This window comes from Benincasa hispida, chromosome 11 (assembly GCF_027475165.1).
Source record: "Benincasa hispida cultivar pf3 chromosome 11, pf3_genome.v1.1, whole genome shotgun sequence".
Taxonomy (NCBI): domain Eukaryota; kingdom Viridiplantae; phylum Streptophyta; class Magnoliopsida; order Cucurbitales; family Cucurbitaceae; genus Benincasa; species Benincasa hispida.
This window is the reverse complement of record NC_143488.1, coordinates 53,083,810-53,108,409: the sequence shown is the minus strand read 5'-3', so window position 1 is coordinate 53,108,409 and position 24,600 is coordinate 53,083,810. Positions and strand designations below refer to the sequence as shown.

At 32.4% G+C, this 24,600-nt stretch overlaps 4 protein-coding genes across 8 annotated transcripts; 2 read left to right on the top strand and 2 right to left on the bottom strand.

Annotated features, from left to right (window-relative positions):
- Window positions 1–1,696: 1,696 nt before the first annotated feature.
- LOC120091142 (serine/threonine-protein kinase STY13-like) lies at window positions 1,697–5,898 on the top strand. 3 transcript variants are annotated; one of them, XM_090307491.1, is made up of 7 exons: window positions 1,734–1,852; window positions 1,954–2,583; window positions 2,713–2,845; window positions 2,985–3,180; window positions 3,885–4,009; window positions 4,121–4,279; window positions 5,311–5,898. In XM_090307491.1, exons 2-7 carry the CDS (start codon window positions 2,453–2,455, stop codon window positions 5,623–5,625), a joined length of 1,059 nt encoding a protein of 352 aa, XP_090163617.1. In that variant the 5' UTR covers window positions 1,734–1,852; window positions 1,954–2,452; the 3' UTR covers window positions 5,626–5,898. The 3 variants fall into 3 exon arrangements, with proteins under 3 accessions (XP_038904939.1, XP_038904938.1, XP_090163617.1); XM_039049011.2 differs by having other exon boundaries at window positions 1,697–2,583; window positions 2,713–2,839; XM_039049010.2 differs by having other exon boundaries at window positions 1,706–2,583.
- Window positions 5,899–6,000: 102 nt separating this feature from the next.
- Window positions 6,001–7,852, bottom strand: LOC120091144 (cryptic loci regulator). Its single transcript, XM_039049012.2, has 2 exons — window positions 7,153–7,852; window positions 6,001–6,437 (listed from the first exon to the last, which is right to left on the bottom strand). The coding sequence occupies exons 1-2, from the start codon at window positions 7,570–7,572 to the stop codon at window positions 6,279–6,281; spliced, it is 579 nt and encodes a 192-aa protein (XP_038904940.1). The 5' UTR covers window positions 7,573–7,852; the 3' UTR covers window positions 6,001–6,278.
- Window positions 7,853–8,515: 663 nt separating this feature from the next.
- On the top strand, window positions 8,516–14,413 carry SGF29B (SGF29 tudor-like domain-containing protein). Of its 3 annotated transcripts, none has more exons than XM_039050066.2 (10): window positions 8,534–8,697; window positions 8,859–8,934; window positions 10,295–10,388; window positions 10,568–10,644; window positions 11,787–11,881; window positions 12,018–12,103; window positions 12,765–12,818; window positions 12,971–13,124; window positions 13,304–13,317; window positions 14,062–14,413. In XM_039050066.2, the coding sequence occupies exons 2-10, from the start codon at window positions 8,913–8,915 to the stop codon at window positions 14,168–14,170; spliced, it is 705 nt and encodes a 234-aa protein (XP_038905994.1). In that variant the 5' UTR covers window positions 8,534–8,697; window positions 8,859–8,912; the 3' UTR covers window positions 14,171–14,413. The 3 variants fall into 3 exon arrangements, with proteins under 3 accessions (XP_038905995.1, XP_038905994.1, XP_038905992.1); XM_039050064.2 differs by having other exon boundaries at window positions 8,776–8,934; XM_039050067.2 differs by lacking the exon at window positions 13,304–13,317 and having other exon boundaries at window positions 8,516–8,697; window positions 8,776–8,934.
- Window positions 14,414–17,228: 2,815 nt separating this feature from the next.
- Window positions 17,229–21,762, bottom strand: LOC120092130 (GDSL esterase/lipase At5g14450). Its single transcript, XM_039050342.2, has 5 exons — window positions 21,068–21,762; window positions 20,772–20,981; window positions 19,820–19,992; window positions 18,632–18,905; window positions 17,229–17,709 (listed from the first exon to the last, which is right to left on the bottom strand). Exons 1-5 carry the CDS (start codon window positions 21,384–21,386, stop codon window positions 17,462–17,464), a joined length of 1,224 nt encoding a protein of 407 aa, XP_038906270.1. The 5' UTR covers window positions 21,387–21,762; the 3' UTR covers window positions 17,229–17,461.
- Window positions 21,763–24,600: the final 2,838 nt, after the last annotated feature.

Sequence of the window (24,600 nt, the reverse complement as noted above, 5' to 3'; positions counted from 1 at the left end):
AAATTATGAAAAAAACAGTATTACCCTCATATTTAATATATAAATTTATTTGATTTTATTTATAGTTTACTAATTGAGAATTATAAAGATTTAAGTTAGATAAATTTAGGTTTATAAAACTACTAACCTTGTGCATTTAAAATTGTTGGGGAAAATGATATATATAGAACTTAATATATTAGCAAACTTTGGAGACTCAAAACGTAGTGGAGGCATACTTCTGGTAAGCGCTGTTCTAAAGACAATTATTTGCTCTATACGGGCTGTAAGCATACTATAACGATCGTCTCAGTATGATACAATGATTAACTCTAGTAGAACTATACCCTCAAACTATTTGGATTTGACAGAACTCTTAGATACTTGTTCTCAACTCAACTCAATAACAAAAGAAAGAAATAAAGAAAAGAGAGAACTCTTCAATTTGGAATGAGTTGTTACAAATGAAGAAGCAAGTTGTTATTTATAGACTAGCAACTTAGTAACTCTCCAAATTACATAATAAAATTAAATAAATATAAAAACCGAAATATTTGTCAAATTTAACTCAATTCAGTTGTTGCATGATAAAAATCAAACATAACTCATTCAAATTGAAAAAATTACAAATTTAACTTTCATACATATTAAATTTGTACATAAAACATCATTTTAATTTGATTTCAATTCAATTTGAAAGTTTCTAAATAATGAATTTAATCTACAAATTAAATTAATTTTATGTTTTAAATATTCACCAAAATTTTACTTTCTTTCAATATATATATCCAACAAAAACTTAACTAAAACAAAATTAAAATGGTTTGCTAAGATGATAGGTTTGAATTCTCATGCACTCTTTCTTTGTTGGGTGTACATGTAAAAAAAAATATTTTAAATATCATCTATAAAAAACAAAATATTATAGGTCTTTTCTCAACAATTTAAAAAACATATTCACATGGTGTCACAAGCCTCTCTATATATTTATATATTTTGAGTGTTTCACAAGCTTAAATAAAACTTTATATATATAATATATTTTACTAGGTCTTAATTTCTAAATATGTACTATATATCTTCTTGACCCAGTTAAATTCCATTTTTTAGGTTTCATTTGACAACCATTTGATTTTTTATTTTTGTTTTTTAAAATTAAGCTTATTTCATCCACATTTCTTTTAATGATTTATATCTTTTCTAACTACAATGGTTGGGTTTTTAGCTAACTTCAAAAAACAAAAGGATTTTTTTGAAAGCTATTTTTTTAAATTTTCAAATTTTAGCTTGATTTTTTAAACAATTTATTATAAAGAGTGGATAAGAAAAGAATAAATTTGGAGGTGGAAGTAGTGTCATATCCTTAATTTTCAAAAACAAAAACAAAAAATAAAATTGTTACCAAATGAGCCTTAATTTATTAAATTTATTGGTTGAATGTAACTATGTTTTTTTTTTCTTTCTCACACAATTCAATTTTTTTTCTACCAATACGAGTATAATTAACCTGAACTTATAATATCAATTTTAAAGTCTGAAATTTTCATAAATGGTAAAAAAAAAAAAAATCAAACTTCTTGTAGAGGGTGAAAAATTCAAACCTCTAATTTTTTTTTTTTAATAAAATCGAAATTTAATCTGTTTATAATTTACCCCCACTTCACAAAGGAAAAATGAAAAAAAGAGGATAAATTCACTTCCACAATTCAAAGACACATTTTTCATTATCCAACAAGATACTATAGACTTGTCCTTCGTTATAAACAAAAACAAAGGGATTGTTTTTTTTTTTTTTTCCTTTTTTCATAGCAATTTTCAGCATTACAGATCTTGTCCTTATCCGTGCATCCGGATTTCACTTTGCAATCCAATCGTCTCTTCTCTCTCTGTTTTTATTCTCTCAATTTTGCATTCAAAGTCAAATCACGAGCCGCTGTACAGTGACAATAACTCACAAACTCTCTTTTTTTGCAGCTTTAAATTGCAGATGGCAACCGCATTCACTTCCATACGGGGAGAAGCAGCATCAAATTCACATCTCAACTTTGTCCCTTCACCTTCATTTTCATTGCTTTGCTCCCATTCCATTGATACATTCAATTATTTATTGCCTCCCCTGCTTCTGACATTAACTCTTTTTCTGATTTCTATTACTCTATATACCAATTTTCCCAATTTTATATTCAGGGGCTGCTGGTTTTGCGTTTTCCTACATGTGGAGGGAGTATATTCTTTTCCCACCAAGCACAAGAATCCGTTCAATTTCTGGATCGGCTAGCGGGATTTTAGGGATGGGTTTGTTCAGAATCAAACATGGGTTTTTTTAGTTCTTTTGTCTTTGCTTTAGTACTGTGTCCGTACCCTTTGAATCTCTGATGGGTCTTTTTTGGGAAAGGTTTTTGTGTGTGAATTGAGAGGAGAAGGAAGTAAGGAAGTGCCCTGAAGGTGTTTGATAAAAGTCCTGACTGGAGAGATGGGTTCTGGTAATGGGTTTTATTCCACTGGTGAATTCAATTTAGATGCCAAATGGTTGATTGATCCTAAGCATCTTTTTGTTGGGCCAAAGATTGGGGAAGGTGCCCATGCCAAGGTGTATGAGGGAAAGTACGTTTTTTCTGATGTTAATTGGTTTTTTTTTTTTTTTTCTGTTTTTCTTTGTCCGTCTGAAATCAGATATATTAAAGACCTTTCTGTCTCTCTCTTTAAACTCTGTCTCTTTCTCTCTTCTCTCAGATACAAAAATCAGATTGTGGCTATAAAAATGGTGGGTAAAGGAGATACCCCTGAGAGGATGGCCAGAAGAGAAGCTCGGTTTGCTAGAGAGGTTGCAATGTTGTCCAAAGTGAAACACAAAAACTTGGTGAAGGCAATGATCACGTCTACATTTAGAACTTTTGCTTCTATATCTGAATTTCATACTTAGTTCTGGAAGTTGTTCATTTACTTTTTATAGTGTCTCTCAAGTTCTAACAGTGATTCTCGGTTGGTGTTCTTCTTTTTTTCAGTTTATTGGCGCTTGCAAGGAACCTATGATGGTTATAGTGACTGAATTACTCACAGGTGGCACATTGCGCAAATATCTCTTGAATTTGAGGCCAAGGAGCTTGGAACTTGATGTGGCAATCGGGTTTGCGCTTGATATTGCTCGTGCAATGGAATGTTTACACTCCCATGGAATTATTCACCGTGACCTTAAACCAGGTACATACATTTACACTAATCTCTGGATTCTGATAGATGGCACTCCCATGCCATTTACTGATTTGTGTATGATAAAGAATCCATTTGGTAGATTTTTCATTTCCTTCTTCCCTGGAAACTTCCTTATTCTTCTGTCAAACATAGTACAGGGAGAGAATTGGAAGAGAGAAGGAAAAGAAATCGAGCCTTTTCTTTCTAAGAGGGCTAGTGATTTTGGTTCCAAACGAGATGGACTTCTGATATAGTAGTTAGAATTGGTTTTTGCTGTTTGAATTGAGGTCTTCCTAAGCATCAATTGTTATTTTCTCCCAGAATTTCATGGAATTCAACTTAGAGTTGTCAGCCATTAATCAAAATGTTACCTTTCTTTCTAGTCTGGTTTGAATTAGAGAGTAGAGACAGCCTTGAAGAAAACAATTGAGGATTTGTAATGTGAGAATCTTAAACATTTCTTGTGTGGATTCAACATGACACTTTATTACCCCCATGAGAGGTTCAAAATTGAATTTAAGAATTTTCTTGTCCCACAATCTGATTGCTCCGAAACAAATATAAATTTGGTTACTGAATCCGGTTTCGATGCATGTAGCTGAGATGAGAGAACTTGTTGGATTGTCAACTGCATACCCGAAAATATTACATGTTTAACCTACAACATTCAATTGATGAAATTCTCTAGCTCTAATGAGACCCTTTTATTGCAGAAAACTTGATATTGACTGCAGACCATAAAACAGTTAAGCTTGCTGATTTTGGTTTGGCAAGAGAAGAATCAGTAACAGAGATGATGACTGCAGAAACAGGAACATACAGGTGGATGGCTCCAGAGGTGCGTTTTTTCCCTTCCCCCTCTTTCTTTATTGTTGAATATTTGATTATAGAGCTCTTAAGCATTTCCTTGCTGGGTCTTAAACAACTTCCATTTTTCATTTGTTGGCAGCTCTATAGCACAGTCACCTTAAAACATGGAGATAAAAAGCATTATAATCATAAAGTTGATGCCTACAGTTTTGCCATTGTATTGTGGGAGCTCATCCTTAACAGGTTGCCTTTCGAAGGCATGTCGAATTTACAGGCGGCATATGCAGCTGCTTTTAAGGTAAGCTTGATGTCATAAAATGTTGTCTTTTGATTATACAATGAGCCCTGGAATGTCACACGAACACCTATGAGTTTCCAGTTTTTTTTTTTTCCCTCCCTCTCCTTTTCCATTTTCTTAAAAATCTTATTTCTCTTCTCTTAAAAAAGAAACAAAACTTTTCATTTAAAAAAAAAAAATAAAAAAGACTAGTACTCAAAGATGCAATGACATTCTAGAGAGGAGAAACAAAGTAAAACAAAGGTAGACAAAACTATTGAGATATATTGTAAAGCAAACTCTTAAAGAACCTAACAAAACAACTCCCGAAGAGAACCCAATGCTATATATTACAAAATATTTAAACCCATTGCCAACAAAATACCAGCGAGCAACCGAAGAAAGCAATCCTTGAAGACAAAAAATATGAGCGTCATTCCACAACTGAATGGGAACGAGATCCTTGAATAAACAAGGAAACTGAGACTCTTAAAGTCAATGAAAACCAACCAACGAACCAATTGCTATTCAATACAGGGATATTAATGACTAATTCGTTGGGATTTATACCAGGGGATAAAGGATGGAGTTTGTCTAATGACTGAGATCCTTACAACCAATTTCTTTATAAAAAAGTCCTCTTTTAGTTTGATTGAAGAATTGTTTATATAACACTTTCTATGTTCATATTCAAAACTTATACGTAAGATTTGCAATATGATATTGTTATGTAAATGTTAATATTGTTGTATATATTAAAATCAAACTCACATCGCAAGCATAGAATTATCATAAAAAGAAAGAAACAATCAATGATATGTCAAGCAGTTCATTGCATTTACTTTATTCTGCAATGTAAAAATGTAGCATCTAGAAGAACAAGAAACTGCAAAATAACAATATTAATATTAAACTTGGAGATGCCATATGGCTTTTTACAGGAAATGCATGGCTAAACAAGTACTTATAGTTATAGCCATTAGCAACAAGTAAATAAACAAATTTGTAGCCTTTCAAATATCCTGTTTTGAATAATAGCTTTGTTATTTCAGAACATGAGGCCCAGTGCCGAAAACCTTCCGGAGGACTTAGCTTTAATAGTGACATCATGTTGGAGGGAAGATCCAAATACAAGGCCAAACTTCAGCCAGATTATACAGATGCTATTGCAATCGCTCTCTAGAATATCACCACGAGCACCTGTGATCCCACCTCGGATATGTGCTTCTGAAAATGTCGTGATGCCACCCGAATCTCCCGGTACAAATTCCTTGATGGCTGTCAGACATGGCTCAGGGGAAGCTTCACACGGCATGATCGAAGAAACGCCAAAAAGCTCCTTCTTCTGCTTTAACAAGTGTTACTGATCCAATGAAAGAAAACCCTAGAAAGCATAGTTTAACTTTAGTTGTAGTTCTATGAGAATGCCCAATAAGCCAAACCAGAATATGCAACAGAATTTGGATTGTTGTCAGGTCAGAAGTTTGAGAATCTCTGCTTCTTTCAACAGATGTATAGGATCATCATTGAGTGATGGCACCCATCTTTCCAATAATCAAGAATCTTGGCATGTAATATTTCTGAATTCTGTTGGGACTTAGATAATGAGAAATTCACTGATCATAATGGTTGTAAATAAATCTTGATGCCTTGTGCCCAACTGATAAGCAAGCCTGTATACAGAAACCCTACATTTCCTACTTAAAAGCATCATCAAGAATCAGAGAAAGGAAGCACAAGGAAGACCAATAACACCCACAAGATAAAATATTTATAACATGTCAATATTTTCATCGACATTTCTACAAATTGAGATTGTTGGAATATCGACAATTGACCAAGTCATCGAGCATGATGAGTAATGGGGGAGAGGCACACACTTAAAAGGTTCACCATCAATGTGATCTCCACAAGTAGGCTACATTTTGGTGATTTCATAGGATTTAAATCAGATTTTACACTGCAAGATCTTACAAATGGAAGGTCCCCAGTTTTCTGTTTTTCTGCGTTGTCTGCATAGTTACTCGTCGCACAATGAGGCCATGAGCTCGCGAGGTGAACTCCAAATGGGAAGATCGATTAAACACTGTTTGAATCGGTCTTCTTCCGTCTGGCACAATGCTTCAGCTATATCACAAAACCTTGAAACATTGTGAATGATGGCTTCCTGAGCTTCCACCTACACAGTTTGCACTTTAGATATTGTTACTACAGCAGCAGCCAGAGGCAAAAAAGTATGTAGAGACCAGCAAAAATGTTCAACATGGGTTTCGTCCACAACAAAAGACACCTTCAATTTTCCTACTCTATGGCCTAACTCCAGTAGACAACAAAACTTCAAAGTTTTAAATTACGAAGTTCCGACTCAGAAACTAGAACACAATATTCTCAATTTGATGATATGCCTGCCATCTCTCAACTCTCGAGTCCTTGCCTTAAAAGCCATCTTTTGAAGTGTAGTAAATGAGAAATTCGAACAACATTTGGGCGAAAATGGAAAAGTAGAATAACAGTTTGGGCAAAAGTGAGCAATTTGAGATTTGTACGTTCTCTTAATCAAATGCTCGACATTGTTAGTAGTGGGTCATTTTGATTTGACTTTCCAAAACTAGACCTTACACTGAAAGACGAAAGCCATTTATCCGATGAATTTGTCAAGCAAGTAGAGGAATAATTAGTTCGAAACACAGTTTAACCCAATCTACAGATAATAATAATAAAAAGAGGCAAAACTGAACTGGAAAAATCTTCTCTCTAGGCATGAAATCTTACCAACGAATGATGAATTACGAGCAATTTGAGGAAATTCCTAAGCAACTCAACGCCTGGATCCGTAAAATTTCTATTGCCCCCATTATCCTAAATTATGACACAAGACCAGAACACCCATTTACCTGAGAGAGAAGATCGTCCACCATTGACGCGCAAGAAACCTCCTTCTCCCGAACTACAGTCAACGAGGAAGCTTCAAGAAGCGACGCCGTTCCTTCTTCCCCATCCCGTCGGTACTGTTCCTGCAACTTCCGAGTCCTCTCCTCCATCTCCCGCAAATTGCCCGACAAAACCTCCCACTGCTCCATTTCTCTCTGGTACTTTGCTCTAACCTTCAACAACGTCTTCCTCCTGCCCTCTCGTCGCCGATTCTCCTCCGCCTCAAGGTCCACGGCCTGAGCCACCGACGAGCGAGCTGCGACGGCTTCCGCTGGGTCGAGCCGGCGCCTTTTCCGCTTATAGACGAAGCCATCATCGTTGCAAAGCTCCCAATCGTCTTCTTCTAGAGAGACTGTCGCTACGGCTGCTGCAATTGACTCCATGAAAAACCAAATCGAGCAAGAAACGAACAAAGAGAAGAGAAAGAACAAGCGCCTATCTATCAGTTTCGATTTCGATTTCAATTTCCCTCAAATTTCGAAATCTGCTGAAATTTGTTGGCGTCTAAGAGCGCGCGCGTCGGCTATTTGGGCCTAAAGCCCAATTAGTTGTTTATGGGCCTCCAATTTTAAGGCCCAACTATATCTCAAGCCCCATTTATTCGACCAAATTGTTATGAGCAATCACACATTTTCCTTTAATTTACGTTTAAATACCTTTTTCGGTTTCTATATTTTTTTTTTATTATTTTGATTCATTTTAACCTATATACTTTTAGAATGTTGAATTTTATTTTTATATACTTTCAACTTGGTTAGACTCGTATATTATTTTTAAATAAATTTTGTAATTTAAAATGTATATCATTATTTAAATTAAAACAAAAAAAAAAATAGTAACTTATTCTTAGAGCCTCTAGGACTAGAAATTTGTGGCTTATAAGGCAATAAAGTAAGGACTATAATTTTCAAATTGTCTCTTAAGTATAGTTACAACTTATTAAAGCATAGGATTATTATTTCAAACGGTGATAGTTCATTCCCACACCTTACAATTATTGAACTAAAAATATGCGGTTAAAACATTATGTTCTTATTAATAGGTTAGTCGCATAATGACGAGTCTTAGAAAAATAATATCAAGTTCAACATAAGTCCCTTTACTAAAACTTTCAAATTTCAATTACATCTACCTCAATTATTATTATTGTCGTCGGTGTAATTTTTAGTACATTAATTATATAGACGAGATCTCGAACCTCTGACTTATTGGAAGGATGCATTAATTATTGTTAAGTTAAAAGTTACTTTGATTTTTTTCCTTTTTTTGGAAGTGTTTATCAAATTTATACAAGCATATGAGAAGATTAGGGCTTAAAAATCCTTTATTTTTACTTTTTGGTTTACTTTATTTCTGCAAAATATATCCAAAAAATTTAATGTTTCTTCACAATCATGCAATTCTCTTAGCTCCATCCCTCTCTCTAGAAACTTTGAAAAAAGGGGCAAAAATAATTTTCAGTTGGAGAAAAGGGCATTGAATGAGAAACCCAGAAGCCCATTTTTCAGGTAGAATTACAATTTAGATTTTTTTTTTCTTTTTTTTTTTCCCCCTTCTTGTTCTTCTTCATTCAACAATTTGATCAGCGGTGGACACACAAAAAATTCGCAACTCCGAACACTGAGCAATGTCGTCGGTCGACATTGACGGAATTTTGTTTAACACGAAGGAGCTCGATCGCCTGCGGAAGGAGCAGGAGGTCGTCGTTCTTGAGATAAACAAGATGCACAAGAAGCTCCTCGCCAGTGAGTATTATTTCCTTCTTAAACCTTTTGATTGGATCATGGTTTTTTTCCTTCTTTTTTCTTTTTTTCTTTTTTTGAGATCAAGCTGCTAGGAATTGGCCAAAATGTTCGGCTGTTGGTCTGCTGCTGGTCTAATTAGTTTCGTTAGTTGATGAAGCTGTGGTTGAAATTTGGATGAGGTGACAATAATCCTAGAGTTATTGCATTCTGGAATTTTAGGGGAAGTTACTTGAATTTGATTTTTTTTTTCCCTTTTTTTGTAGCAATGCTTGAATTCGTTAAGGAACTGATATTCTGTAATAAGTGTATGACGAAAAACTGAGGTTTCTGTTAATTTTTGTGCCGGCCTTTGAATGCTATAGGCTAAATTTCAAGTGTGTTTTGAGAAAGAGACTGATTCAATGAGGTTGAAGGGACAATAAAACTGAAATAAAAGGAAAGTTACCGAAAACACTGAGCAGTGTACATACCTCATCTGAAGCCTTTTATTTATAGCATTACAATGTTAAGAGAAGACACTGCCAAATAATAAAAACTAGATACATTGAAAGAAAAAACAGCAATAAATAAATAAAAACCAAGAAAAGAACAAATTATTTAGCAATTGCCAATTAGAATAACTTACAAACTATTAAGTCTTTACAATCTTAATTAACTAATCTAAACTAATTAATTGTCCTGCGATATCATACAGTGTCAAGAGGATAGTGGGCAAGTTTGTATTTCGTTTTACATTTCTCAATTTTCTAAGGGGTAGGGTGAGGGATGCATATTAATCATGAGTGAGCTGATAGTTACGCCGTTGACGAGATACATGTTAGAGATGTCAAGGCAATGAGGTTATGTAACGAGTTCCATATATATGTGTGTGTGTGTGTGTGTGTGTATATATATTTGTGTTTCCTTTTACCTGATCCCCGATTATTATGGTGCGTTGTAGTATGATTGGATCATAGTTTGAGGTATATTTTCATGTAGCTTTTAAAAGACTAACTTTGGAAATTTGAAATATCATTACATCTTATATTTGATTCTTGTGGTTACTAAGTGAATGAGTTAAAACGTAATAAGAAAAATGTTAAATCTGCAATTTTTTTTTTCTAGATCTCTGACGTTTATATGAATTTGGAAGGTGAGGATGATACCCTCAGTAATACTATGGTTTTGGGATACCCTCAGTAATACTATGGTTTTGGATTGTTACCTAAAACGAAGAAGTACATAATGTTTGGGAGTTTATCACCTTGCTTTCTTTCTGTCGCTTTTAGAGAGTTTTATTTTCTATTAGTACTTGCCCCTCTGGCTTCCTTCAAATTGCTGTTTGTAATTGGCTTTTTCCTTAATATTTGATTGTTTGCAGCTCCTAAAGTGGTTGAGAAGCCTGGGGATAATTCATTGTCAAAACTGAAGCATTTATATACACAAGCAAAACAACTTTCAGAGGATGAAGTGAGGTATTTTACTCTATTCTTCCATGAAATTCATACTTCAGAGTTTGTTCACTCGTGTTTTATCTTTTGTCAGTTTGTGTGTGTTTAGATACGTACAGGCAAAAATCATTTATCTACCCCAAGTGTGCCTGGATCATAACTATTGTAACTGGCATTGAAGTCCATATTATTTTGTATTGCAGCGTTTCCACAACCTTATTGGGCCAACTTGAATCTTTGCTGCCCGCTGGACCTCCTGGGCAACCAAGGAGAAGGATAGGTGTTTCCAAGAATTATTCAACTATACTGTGTTTTACGATAACTTTCCCAAAAGCTTTTTGATTCAGGCTTTTCATAAATGATAAATTTGAAGACATGTTATACACATTATCATGAAAAGAAACCCAATCATATTTTCTACTCTTCTGCTCCATTGACTCCTGTCAAAGTATTCACACTTGGATTAACCACAGGATAGGACTTATTTGTGTTCTTATAAAAAATAGTCGTTATTAATAGAAGGGTCATGTTAACAAATGTCACAGTGGAGATGGTGGGATTCTGCTGAATTTATTGGAAACTTGAACACTAAGACCCCGTTTGGTAACTATTTCATTTTTGTTTTTGGTTTTTAAAAATTAAGCCTATTTTCTCCCCATTTCTTATAATGATTTGCATCTTTCTTAAGTACAATGGTTGAATTCTTAGCCATATTCCAAAAACAAAAACAAGTCTTTAAAAGCTACTTTTTCTAATTTTCAAAATTTGGCATGGTTTTTTAAACATTGGTTTGAAGGTAACAAAGGAAGAAATTTAGAGATAAAAGTAGTGTCTATAGGCTTAATTTTCAACAACAAAAAACCAAAAAAACAAATGGTTACCAAACAGGGCCTAAATGTCATTTCTTTCCTTTATTATTCCTGAGTTTGAAGCTTTCTTTATGGATGATCAATTAATTTCAGCCCTTTGCTAAATTACTGTATATTTTGTTCCCTAATTCTCATGGACACACGTAAGGTGCCTGAAATAGAAATTTTGAGTTTCTATTCTTGAGCAAACAGCTTTATGTCCGTTCTGCCTATTCAAATTACCAAATGCATGCATCCGTGGGGGTATGAGTATGTCTACACTTATGGTTGCTGCAGATGGATCATAGGAGAAAGGAAATCGACTTTTGTATTTGTTTGCTCGATATTTTTTCACCTTAGAGGCACCGTGGGGAAGGATCTCCTAGAATGGCATTGGGTTTATGATATGACTACTTATGGCTATCAAATCTAAAACAATCGATAATTCATTACTATCTTTTCCCTTATTAGCAACCAATCATTAGTTTATTACTGCTGCCTCTCTTGTTAAAATTTTGAAGAAATGCTATGAGGCAGTTATCTGTTTATTTACTGATTTGAACGTATATGGCAGAGAAACCGAAAAGAATGAAGGCAGATTCAGATAATGCTCGGCTTTCACCTGCTATGAGAAACCTCGAGGCTTGTGCTAATATGAAAGATGAACAGGTCTGTATGTCATTTTCCAGTTTGTATGTTTTATTTATTCATGTTTTCCACTTTTAAACAGACGAAAAACAATTCAATTGGTTTGATCAATTTCAGTAAAGATAGCTATTTAGTTAGCATCTTCTGTTATCTTCAGGTGGCAGCCAGGGTGACGCCAGATGGGGCTGAGAAGGACGAATGGTTTATTGTAAAAGTGATACATTTTGATAAGGAGACAAAACTGTGAGTTAAATTATACTAAAAAGTTCTTAACAGCATCTATTTTATAAAAAAGAAATGATTGGTGTGAAGTATCTTTCATGGACAACTCAGATCTCACCATACCCATATAATCAAGTACAAATTTTCACATTGCCTTCATACAGGCTTCTTCAATATCAGTAATAAGTGACTAGTGTGTGCCTGTGTCAATTTCCCGTTCCAGAGATAACTATTTGTAATAGATGAGATGGAAGATTGTCAAAGCAACGAAAGCTGTAGGGCTCTTAACAGTTAATATAAGTAACTTAAGCATTTCAGTTGTGCTCCTTGCTTTGTCATTCATTTTATTTGATTATGATCACTGTTTTGAAATCATTTTTAATTTGTAAATTTTTAGAACTAGTTAAATCATTTAAAACATGCTTAATTGTTATAATCTCACTTAGATGATCTTGTTTCAAATAGGATTTCTTGACATGTTTGTAGTTAGTAAAAAATTGAGTATAAATACAATTTTGACATTAACCTAATGCAGAGTCTCATGGTTTATCTTTTATACAGAAAAAAAAGAAAAAAAGAAAAAGAAAAAGGCCAGATTAATGATTAAAGCATGATACTTTTTCAGACACCAAATCTCCTTTATGATATTTCGTTGTTTAATATGTAATATGCACATATACAGATTTGAAGTACTAGATGAGGAGCCAGGTGATGAAGATGAAGGTGGAGGGCAAAGGTAAAGCTGTTCGATTATATCCTTGCCCTTAACTTCATTTCTACATAATTATCTAGATTTTATTTATTTATCCTTTTGTTCTAGTTAATTGGAAGGTTCCTTCATTCAGTTTGGTGCCTAATCAACCAATGTTTAATTCAATTTAATTACAGAAAATACAAGTTACCAATGTCAGCCATCATTTCCTTTCCGAAACGAAATGATCCTTCTACTGTCCCTGAATTCCTACCTGGAAGACGAGTGTTGGCTGTTTATCCAGGAACAACTGCTCTTTATAGGGCAACAGTTGTCAATGGTCATCGCAAGGTCATCATCTCATCCCTACACCTTCTATATACTTCTAACGCACCAAACCATCTCAATTCTCTTGATTCTAACCTAGACTGTTTTAGCATACATTATATTTATTCGTTTTATATGCAACTCGCTGACAAGTAAATTTCTTTTGCAATCGATGACCTTTAAATAACTCTGCACGCTTCCAGAGGAAGACAGACGAGTAAGTTACCTCGTATTTATTTAAAGTTCATTACGTCATTTCTACTCGGATTGTCATCTGTTTCATGACCATGGTGTTGTGATTCCTTTTAACTTATCATGTAAAATAGCATCTCCTAGACCCTGATTGGCAATGGAATATGGGGGAAAATATTGACCTTTTCTGCTATCCATCTTGATCTCTTACAAAGTATAGATGGGTTCAGTCAGGCTTTCTTTAGAACTTATTTCCTTCGTGTTAGAACTTGGTATCCCAAATGCTACTTTTTGATCTGATCTGAAAGGGTGGTGGTGCAATGTGTGAACTTGGGACGACTTTTAGTCCACAGAATCAACTTTTAAAATAAGAAAAATTCTAAGAACACTAAAAATCTCTTTAAAGAAAGCTTACTCCTTCCAAACGTCCTTATGATAGAAGTGCTTTCAAGCTATTATCACCACTTTTGATCTCTCTTATACCACTTTGTGATAGTCAGATTTCGTTTGCACAGGATGGTACGATGTTGTTTGATTTCTCTGTTTCGTTTGTAATGTGTGTTGCCATCTATTTCGACCGACTGCATCATGTGTCAATTTTCGACGGAATGATCTTTTCTCCCCTTCAAGCTACGGTTATTTTTTTCATAACGATTTCCCATGTCAAACGATGTGTTCTTGTAATTCTCAATACATGAATTCCATCTATGTTTTCCAAGAAACTGGAACTTGATTCTTCAAATTCATTCTTATGTTTTGTTCTGGACAGTTACTTGTTGGAATTCGACGATGACGAGGAAGACGGGTCGTCGACGTTGCCCCAAAGAACAGTACCCTTCCATAAAGTGGTGGCCTTGCCTGAAGGACTACGCCAGTAAGCTCCCTGTATTTATTTTGTGAATAAAATATAAGGTTGTATGTAAATCGTAGACCAAAAAATTCGACTTAATTTGTGTTTAAATTTGAGAGATGATAATGTATTCAGTACATTCACACAAGCTCTAACAATGGTGAGGAAAAACCCATGATACGTCCTCATGGGTGGATGTTCGCTAAATTATAACAACAATAACACCTTGTTCTATCTTCAAATAATTTATAGTTTTAACTTCTTTTTAGTATCCATTAATCTTCTTTTTGTGTATTCACATTGTTTTTTTTCATAAATGGAAATTATTGTATTTAATTTGGAGTTTGTTCGATTTTATTTCATATTCAATTATAGTCCATGAAATTTTAGTAAGTCTTAAATTTAGTCCCTCAAAATTGGTTTAATAATAATAATAATTTTCATGCAATAAAATAAAATATGTAAATATGTTATTATAATTTATAGTTAAAATATTAATGCATAATACATTCTTTTTAAAAATAAAGTAATAATAAATTAGTTGTACTAATTAAAATTAAGATTTATTGAAAGTATAAATACCAAAATTAAGGATCCGTTTAGATTGACTAGAAAAAAAATAATTAAAAAAACTCACTTTTATTTAAACATCTTTGATCAAAATATTTAAAATATACTTTAAATATGTTTTATGAGTGGTTGTCAAACACTCAAATTTATTCAATTCCAAAATGATTTTATTTTTAAAATTAAATACTTGAAGACATTCCAAATACACCATAAACGTTTGAAATTATATTGACTAAATTTGAACAAACTTTAAAGTATAGAGTCCGAAATGATATTTTAATTAAATTATTATTATTTTAAAAAGTTTGATAAAAATTAACTTCAAACTAATAAGTACATGAAATTTATTCTCTTTTTCGAAAAACCTATTTAGTTATATTATGAATTTATGTAGTTTAAATTATTGATAATTGTTTTAAATGACAAAACTTACTATATTGATAGGCAATGAGACTATTCTATATTTCTAAATAAGTTACTCGTTTTCCTACATTTGAAAACAAGACTTTAAGTTCTATTATCAACCTATTTTTGTTACACATATCGACCTAAACTTTTGTATGTCTATTAAGCTTGTCATATCCTTGATTTTAAAGAGAGATTTTCAAAAATAGAAAAATGAGAACCATTTACACAAAATAATAAAATTTTAATCTTTTGATAGAGACTGATAGAAGTTTATTAATGATAGATGTTGATAGACGTTTATCAATTTTTTTTTTGGTTATTTCTATAAATAATTTAACATTTTTTTCTATATATGAAAATTTTTCGATTCTAAAATCAATTTTTATGAAAGTGTTAAGGTCAACTGGTCAAGTAAATGAAAAAATGTTATGTTAGATAAAAATGTTGATGTACATTGTACTATATATATATATATATATATATATTTTGTATGTTATGTATATATGTATATATAATAATTAAAGTATAATAATAATATATAAAATAAATAAATAACTAAAATATAAAATTGAAAAATTTCTCCAAAATTCTCACTAATTTTCCAATCTTTTGGATTTCTCACCAATGTATGTATGTCTCTCAAAACCCACCCAAATGTCATTGTTTAGAGGCAATTTGACAAATAAAAAGTAGATTACATGACACTAAAAGGTCATTTGGTTAGAGGATTTTTTGCATGGAAATTGACACATGCATTTAAATCTCATGTTTATTTCACAGTTTTCAAACATTTGCTTGAGAATAAGCTATTCCCAAACATTCTCACTTCCCACATTTAAGGGTTTTCTATTCCATTCTAAAATGTAGATTTTCTCTTTTCCCTTTTTTATCTGTATTTATTTTATATATAATTTCACTTTAAATATAGTTAATTAGTTAAGAAATCAATATTAATTTAACAAAATAATATATTTATTTTAATAAATATTTACTTAACTTATTTTTATAATAAAATTTTATTAAAGGAATACAATTACTTTTTTTACATAAATTAATAATTTATTAGCCAACAATATCTTAAATATATTTAATTAATAAATTAGGATTCGTTAAATTTAATTAGTACAAAAAAATCTCTACAATAATAATTTATTACTTTATTGTTTTTTTTAATAAAAAAATAATTATTTATTGAGATTAATTTTAATTTAATCCGAACATGTAACTATTATTGATTAGTTAATTATTTATTGTTATTAATTTTATTACTTCATTCACTATTAGCATGTTAAAAAAAAATATTTTTTTATTAATATATCATATTTTATCTTTTTTTTTTTTACTGTTTATAAAATATATTGCTTATTAAAATATATATTCTTATATTATTTGATTAAAAATTAAAACTATTAATATTCAAATTAATTAATTATAAAAATGATTAGATATTAGATTATAATCAGTAAGACATTCATTAAATATATTAATTAGTTAAATTTTAATTATAAATAATCATTTTAAAAATATTTATAATTAAGATTATTATTAGTTCATAATTAATTAATTTTTTTTATCGATATTAAATGTTATTTATTGATTAATATATTAATCTATTACAATTATGAAAGATTTTCATGCATACTTTCATAAATTAAATATGAACAGAATTTTTATTCATAAAATTCTCATAACACTCTATGTAAGACATGGACAATATAAATAAATACTAAACTTGAACATCTAACGGACATTAATGATTGTAATATTTATAATACATTACTTATAGTATGTCACATTCGTAATGTTTCTGTCTTTTTATGAATACCCTAGTCACAAATCGCAATGGTATTTTCTATTTTCTTTTTGAAGAAAGACAATGTTTTATTCACAGTATTATTTAAAGAACATAAAAAAAACATATTAAAGTTTAAACTAAATATATAATTTTCTTATTAAAAGAAGATGATGCATAAGATATCTTTTAAAAAATGTTTTGAAAAATGTCAGTGTTTGTAAAATTTAGTCAGCAGTTCAAAAATTATATTGAAATAATGGAAATCAACAAGAAAAAATTATAAGATTACAACTAAATTTTAAAAACAAGATCATTATCAAACAAAGTTCAATAAGTTTATTAACCATGTTCTTAAAACCAAATATACACTTCAACAAGAGCCATCAAAGATTCTTGCTAAAAGCACTTCTAAAGCAACACTACTTCAAAAAGAAAAACCAAGAACTCAAAAGTTCTAAGTTTTTATTTAGTACTACAAAATGCATGCTCAATATTTTGTAATAGTAGAACTTCAATATTTCCTACTAATGAATAATTATGATAATTTTATCCCCTATAGCATGCTTTTGTGATTGGAATAGGAGGGCTTGATAAAGAACCATTGAGAATGTGATTAGCAACAAAATGATTAGCAGCCTCAGAGTAATGGACTCCATCCCAACTCACATACTGAGCTCTGTTTTCACATGCATCTCCAAACATCAAGCTTCCATTTATGGTTGCTTTTGTCCCACACCACACATGGTCATACCTCACATGGTACCCACAGCATACTTTGAGTGGCTCGGGAAACCCTGCAAAAGTTCGATATTTGAAATAGATGTCGATCAATATTTTGTATATATATGGTGGTTCAGGCAGTCCAAATCAAAAGAAACTTGCGATCGAGAAAGATGAGTGTATTAACTATTAAGAAGCATAAACACTTTAGTTTGGCTAGTGTTTTCGTATCAAACACGTGTTGTACATTTAGACACTTCAACACTTGTTAGACACATGTCAAACATTTGTTAGTGCAATAGATAGACATTAGTTTTACAAAGTCAAAATAAGACCAACATTTGTTAGACATGCATCAAACACTTGTTACATATACTAAAATAGACACATACATGATAAGAATAATAAAATTTGAGAGTGAAATACATCAAACTCATTTTTAAACCATATAAATATATAAACTCATTGACTTTGAATTTTCTTCTGGTTTAAAAATGATATATATTTTAAAAAAACGTATGTTTTAATGGACGTGTCTTTGTTGTATCCGTATCCTAGATTTTAGAAAAATGACCTCACCGTGTCCGTATCGTATCTATGTCTCGAATCCACATATGTGCTTATTAGATTAACTATGAGCATGATTGTTTTAGAATCTATTGCTTTCGACAATTTATTTAGTGGCTCCTATATTCTAGCCCTTTGGATTCGTGTTCATGGTCCTTAATGAATGAATGGGCATTTTCTAACATATAAACATACAATCCTATCGCCGTACACGAATACGAGTTCACCATTGCACTCTAGATATCCATCCGGTAAAATCATGAGGACCACCACTTTTCAAGATAGTTCAATGGATAAGCATACATAGGGAAACTTTTATTCTCCTTTCGATTCTAGGCAATAGACTCTCAATTCTTTGTTCCCTCAAATAAAAAACAACGAAATGTAGGGCAGAAAGTGTTAATAATGATTAAGAGATGGAAGAATAACCTTGAGTTTTCCCATTGCTGATTAGAGCATACTTGGCAGCATAGACATCCACATAGGTAATGGCAGCTTCTGGGAGCTCTGACCTAAGCTTGTCCAATTTTGCTTTGAGCTGATTATTTAATTCCATAGAAATATCATTTTGAGCCTTGATACAACCATGCTGATCAAGGATGCCAGGGGGAGGGTTCAGATTGTAAAATTGGTTCACTGGGAGGCAACCAAATGGCCCTGTATTATGTATCCAAAATGATCTCCCTCCTAGCTTGTATATTCTCTGAAATGAATCAAATGGCATCAAAATTCACAAACATTCTCAGAAATAACAACAAAACAAAACTATGTTCATCAGTTTGAGCTTGTTTTGATTAGAGGGGTACAAATAGGTAGTATAGGTATCTTTCTTTTTGTCAAAACATGAGCTGAACTGACTTATCAGATGTGGAAGAAAACAACACCAAACCCTTTTTTAAAACCAGTTGTCTGCCAAAAAAAAAAAAAAAGGAAGAAGAAAAAGAAAAACAATCAAAATAAACCAATGAACCTATTGACTGTTTCTTTTAGTTTGTACTCCAAAAACCTGAGCCGACCAACAAACCTAATTCAAACTGACTGAACTGAGACATAATTAGGTTCAAAAAACGTCAACATCTCCCTTACTTTCTTTCCACAGAAGACTTCTCTAAGCTCAATTGGAATTATCTCTCTCCCTCCGATGCACTACTTCAATTTTCTCAATGAAAATTTGTTTCTTAGTGATAAATCACCAATGACCCAAAAGCTTAAGCTAATTGGTGAAAGTAAATTTAATATTATCTCAACACTCTTGACACTCCCTCCCACTTTTAGGCTTGAAATATGTAAAAGATCCAACGAGTGGAAATCAATATTAGTTGAGGGAGAAAATGACATTGCAGTGGTTTAAATATAAGGCTTGCTCCGGTAACCAATTAAATAACCAATTGACCCAAAAGCTTAAGCTAATGAGTGAAGATAAATTTAATATTATATCAACACTCTAACACGTGCAAAAAAGAAAGAAAAAAAATCTCACCGATTTATTATATAGCTCAAACACCTTTACTAACAGCATATGACCAAATGGGCGTCATTCAAACAAAATAGATGACATATCAAGAATAGGAAGGAAACAGATCTGTGAGAAAGAAGGGTGAATTTTCTTTTGCTTACTTGAAGTGCAGAGGCAAACTGGTTAACAATATCAGGCAAAGCAGCACGAAGTTGATCGATGCTCAGCTTTCTAAAGCCAACAGCTAAATCATTCTGCCCAATATCAAAAGTGTAGAGTGCTTTGGAGTAATCCTCTGGTCTTGTAAGTTTGTCTCTGTCAGATGGGTTCTTGGCTAAAATCATCAACAACAAATTTCAGTATAGAGAAAGAAAAAGGTCAAATTACAAATTATGATTTCCAAAACTTTGAGATTGTGTCAATTTAAACTTTAGTCTTTGCGAAACTTCAATTGTATCATTCTATTTAATCTACACCATTAATACCGCTAATTAGAATGTTAGGAATTTGTTCGACCGTCCATCAATTTAGCACACTGTCACATACAAGTGGCAAAAAAGTGAACAATGTTGAAGATATCAAGAGACATCACTATCGTAATAAAATAGATGTACTACTTCGCTCATTGCTTGTTTTGAGATGGAATCTCATATTATTTAATATGGTATTAGATCCCATAAAGTCTAGATGGGTTTTCAGTCTAAAAACATGAATTGGGACCGTTCTAGTGAATCCAGAGATGAGGAGCATATTGAGAATCTACATTGGAAAAATCAATAAAGAATTTTTCTATTTCTAGGTCCAAGGAGTGAAGATTCAAACCTACAACTATTTGGTCAATGATGTAAAGCCTTAACCAACTAAACAACAATTAGGTTGGCAAAATGAAAAGATTTGATAGGTAGACTTTCAAAAAGTAGCAAGCTGCAGATGTAACTCTATTTAATTAGGATAATGACAAGCGTCAGTCAATTTAGCACAATACTCCATTCAAATAATAGTGAACACTTAGATAAAATCACTACTCTCAATAAAAGCTAGTTCACCAACTAGATTTGTTAATAAACGACATAGAAAATGAAGTAAAAGATTGAACTTATGAGTCTTTGAAACCTTGATTGTAGAGGTCATTGGAGCGAGCTTTGAACTGTTCAAACTGGGTAACCTGCATATCAAGGAAAAATGGACTAATTCCATATTCATATATGGTTTCATTTGGCTTCTGTACAGTCGATCCGCCCGTGGCGAAATTGGCGCCGTGCCGGAAATTAGCGCCGAGAGAATTCAGATAAGCACTCAAATACGGCAATCTCAACTTCTCAGCTGCAAAATCATCAGAAACCCTAAATCAACATCAAACAATCCTGGCCGGAAACTGAGAGAGATTACCGAAATATTACGTCACTTACCGATGAAATCGATGATCAAACGACCGTCGCTATCCCTTCCGGATGGTTTGTTGAAGAATACATCTCCATACGGCCATCGGATAGGCTCAAAAGCGGCGGAGATGGCGCCGGTATCGGAGTTCGAGTCGCCGAAGTTGAAAATCACTGGAAAATCACAGTCCGGTGAAGCCAGTGCTAGAGAAAACCCAAGGAAAACATGAAGAACCAAAAATGGCGACACTACTATCGCCGGAAACTCCATTTTTGTTGTGCAACTGATTTCTGGAAGAAGGTTATTCAAATTTCGCAATCTTATTCTGGTTGTTTCACATTTATACATCACATCTAGTGAGTGAGTGCTTCACATTTGGCATTCCCTCACTCTCTATCTCTACATTATCTTCTTCGAAGGTTGTGCTGCGGCCATGGCCAGAGCTTCAGTTGTATAGTAGCAGTGAGGGAATAAAGTTTTTTGACGTTTGGTTACAATGTCGGTGGTAGTGGAAGAAAGATTGGGTGGATTAGGACCGTTTGATCGGGATAGTGATCGTGCGGCTGTGATGAAGTTGGCGAATCGAGGAGAATATTTCAGCGGTGAGATGGGATCGTCTTGTCCATCCAGTCCTGTCGTTTTCTCCACAATCATATGACCGGAAATCACTCACTCACTCACTCAAGTCTGTCTCACTACAACATCAAACATAATAAATCGATCCAGGGTAATCTCAAAAAATAGATCATTTTGACCATGTTTGTTGTTGTTTTTTTTTTTTTTGGTTATGTGAGGTCATTTTGTTTTTGTTTTGTTTTGTTTTTTTTTTCCCCAAATTTACGTAAATGTAAGATTCATAAATCTAACTAAACATTATTAACAATAATTCAATTACATTTACGATTGTAACCCATTATAATTGATTCATCGATAGAATCTCATTATGATTATACCATTTTTCATTACGGTTTGATAAAATTAGCAAAAATTTTGAGTTTTATATTTTGGTCCCTCAAGTCTAGGACAAGTGTTTATTTGGTTCGAATTGGAGTAAGTATTTATTTGGTCTCTGAATTTTTTATATATGTCTATTTGGTTCTTGAGGTTTCAAAATTTTACACTTTCGTTTTTCGAGGTTTTGAAAATAGTTCTAAATGTTGGATTTGGTGTCCTAAATGTCATGTATCTTGTAGTTTGTAAATACAAACTATATTTTTAATAAAATAAGAGGTATTTTATTAATATTTATACTGCATTTATTCAATCCAATTAACTAATATCCAATGTTATTTTATGTAACTTAAAACATGTATATGGGTGACATACAAGTGAATCGTGTTTAAGTAATAACCTAAATGATCTGTAATAGATGGATTAGGCTATCTTATCCTTGTGACACTATGAATACGGTCTGTTTTGTAGTTGTTATAATTGTTGCAAAATGCTACAAATGATCTGATTCTAATAATTCATTTGAAGATATGTGAGTAAGAGTATTCAATACAAAGAGTTTGTATAAGACCAAACCACAAAATGAATAGTCTCTCTATATAACACCATTACTAGAAGAGACTTATATTTTACTAGGATAACCATAAGTGACTTGATCTTAATCTTGAGTGAGTTGTGAACTCCTAATTATGAGGGAAATTCTTTGATCTGCATTGGTGAGAGTGACTATGTTAGACGATTCAACAAACCTACCATTTTGGGGATTGGTCCGAGTAAGGAGTTGGGAACACAATTACACAAGATGAAATTCACTCCTTCCTAATCTTAGAAAAAGTAGATAAATTGCTTCTTAATAGCCATTCCTGGTCTTGAACAATGAGGCCTCAACCTTTTATTGGCCCAAGAGGTGTTAGTTTCGATTTGTGAATGGTCGATTCACTATTGATTGGTTATATCTATGGACATAGAAATATATCTGCAGTGTGAAAAAGTGCAGCTATCGGTCTTTAGTGTAATGACCGGTAGTTAATGAATATTGATTAATTTAATTAAAGAGTTTAATTAATTAACCCCTTATCACTGGAGCTTCTAATTTGTAGGTCTATAAGGTCCCTTTGTTAGCTCTACTAAAGGATAGTAATGATGAATGGTTTGAATTGTTCAAATCAATTGAGAGAATTTTATAATGATTAATTATAGATGTGATCTATAATCCAAATTATGTAAGAGAGAAATATTTGAATGAGATTCAAACACTAAATTCAAGTGAATTAGATTCATAAAGAATTAATTAATCATAATGTTAGAGAGGTGGATACATATAAATATATGATGTTTATATGTTAATTAATTAACTATATACTAAATAAGATTTAATACATGGTTATTTAATTAATTAAATAAGAGTTATTTAATTAATTAGCAGTAAGGGTATAAAAGGAAATACTTGGAGAAGAGGTTAACCCTTCTCCATATAAACCCATTCTCCATATAAATATATTCTTATAACCCATTTAGGGCAATGATTTTTCACTGTAAAAAATTACCTAGCCTCCAAACCAAAAATCCTCTCTACTCTCTCTTCAATTTCTCTCCAACTCTTCCTCTTCCAAGTATTGGAGATCATTCATCAATTCTTAGAATCCCATAGAATAACAAGATTATTTTTAGGTGGTGTCCTTGATCATGAAGAAGTGTTCGTGATCAAAGAAGGAGAATTTTTTGAGAAGTTTGGGATTCAACAAAGGTGAGCTACGTTTTTCCCTTTTCTTTATCTTCAATAACATGCTGAAATGATGTTTATTCTTCAATGTTCTTTGTATGGACTGCTATGATTTTGTTACTTTTAAATGGAAAAATCAAATGCAAGGCGATCTCACGCTTCCGCGGGAATTCGATTCCTTTCAATTGGTATTAGAGCCAATACTTGCATTTCTGTTTTTTGCATTTTAGAAACAAAAATAGAAAGGTGAGTTTTAATCTGCATTTTGAATGTGAGGTTTGCAATATTGGATGTTTACATTTTTTGGCACTTAGCTTTACGTTTTAATGCGATTAAAATGTAAGGACCAATTGTTTTTTGGGCATTTAAGTGTCGCTATCACGTTTGTAAGTCCGTGTCAATCAAGGAGCAAGAGTTGCTGAAAAGATTGGTGAAAAACGAAGGTTTTCGGTCCAAGTTCGAAGCAAAACGTAGCAAAATGGAGGTTTTTGGATTGTAGCATCGTGGCGCTACGAGGCTAGGCGAGACAGACAATATCCGTAGCATTGTAACACTCCGAGCTTCACATGCGCGCATGAGGAGTCCGATGGTCATGAGTTTGAGCCCCCTCTCCAGTGTCTGTAGCAAATTTCCCTTGTTTTTATAATTTTATTTATTTTTTAATTGAATTAATATAAATTAGTTATATTAATTTAATTAACTCTTTAGGGTGCTAAAATTTGGTCCAATATTTGATGTTTAATTTATTATGTATTTGATATATGTATAAATTTATGGATGAATTTATATTACATAATGTATGTCATATAGATTTAAAATCCCACATTAGGAAAAACATTTTCATGCATCATATTTAATATAAGTGCTATATTAGTTATAATTGCATGA

Bases quoted from the DNA above. Each gene is read 5' to 3' on its own strand.
- LOC120091142 (XM_039049010.2), top strand. From the start codon at position 2,453: ATGGGTTCTGGTAATGGGTTTTATTCCACTGGTGAATTCAATTTAGAT. The intron at 2,846-2,984 runs GCAATGATCACG...TCTTTTTTTCAG, and splicing joins AACACAAAAACTTGGTGAAG to TTTATTGGCGCTTGCAAGGA. The intron at 4,280-5,310 runs GTAAGCTTGATG...TTGTTATTTCAG, and splicing joins CATATGCAGCTGCTTTTAAG to AACATGAGGCCCAGTGCCGA.
- LOC120091144 (XM_039049012.2), bottom strand. From the start codon at position 7,572: ATGGAGTCAATTGCAGCAGCCGTAGCGACAGTCTCTCTAGAAGAAGAC. The intron at 6,438-7,152 runs GTAAATGGGTGT...CAAACTGTGTAG, and splicing joins TGGACGATCTTCTCTCTCAG to GTGGAAGCTCAGGAAGCCAT.
- SGF29B (XM_039050064.2), top strand. From the start codon at position 8,817: ATGTCGTCGGTCGACATTGACGGAATTTTGTTTAACACGAAGGAGCTC. The intron at 8,935-10,294 runs GTGAGTATTATT...GATTGTTTGCAG, and splicing joins GCACAAGAAGCTCCTCGCCA to CTCCTAAAGTGGTTGAGAAG. The intron at 10,645-11,786 runs GTGTTTCCAAGA...CGTATATGGCAG, and splicing joins GCAACCAAGGAGAAGGATAG to AGAAACCGAAAAGAATGAAG.
- LOC120092130 (XM_039050342.2), bottom strand. From the start codon at position 21,386: ATGTATAAATGTGAAACAACCAGAATAAGATTGCGAAATTTGAATAAC. The intron at 18,906-19,819 runs GTAAGCAAAAGA...GATTCATTTCAG, and splicing joins AGTTTGCCTCTGCACTTCAA to AGAATATACAAGCTAGGAGG. The intron at 17,710-18,631 runs GTTATTCTTCCA...GAACTTTTGCAG, and splicing joins CAGCAATGGGAAAACTCAAG to GGTTTCCCGAGCCACTCAAA.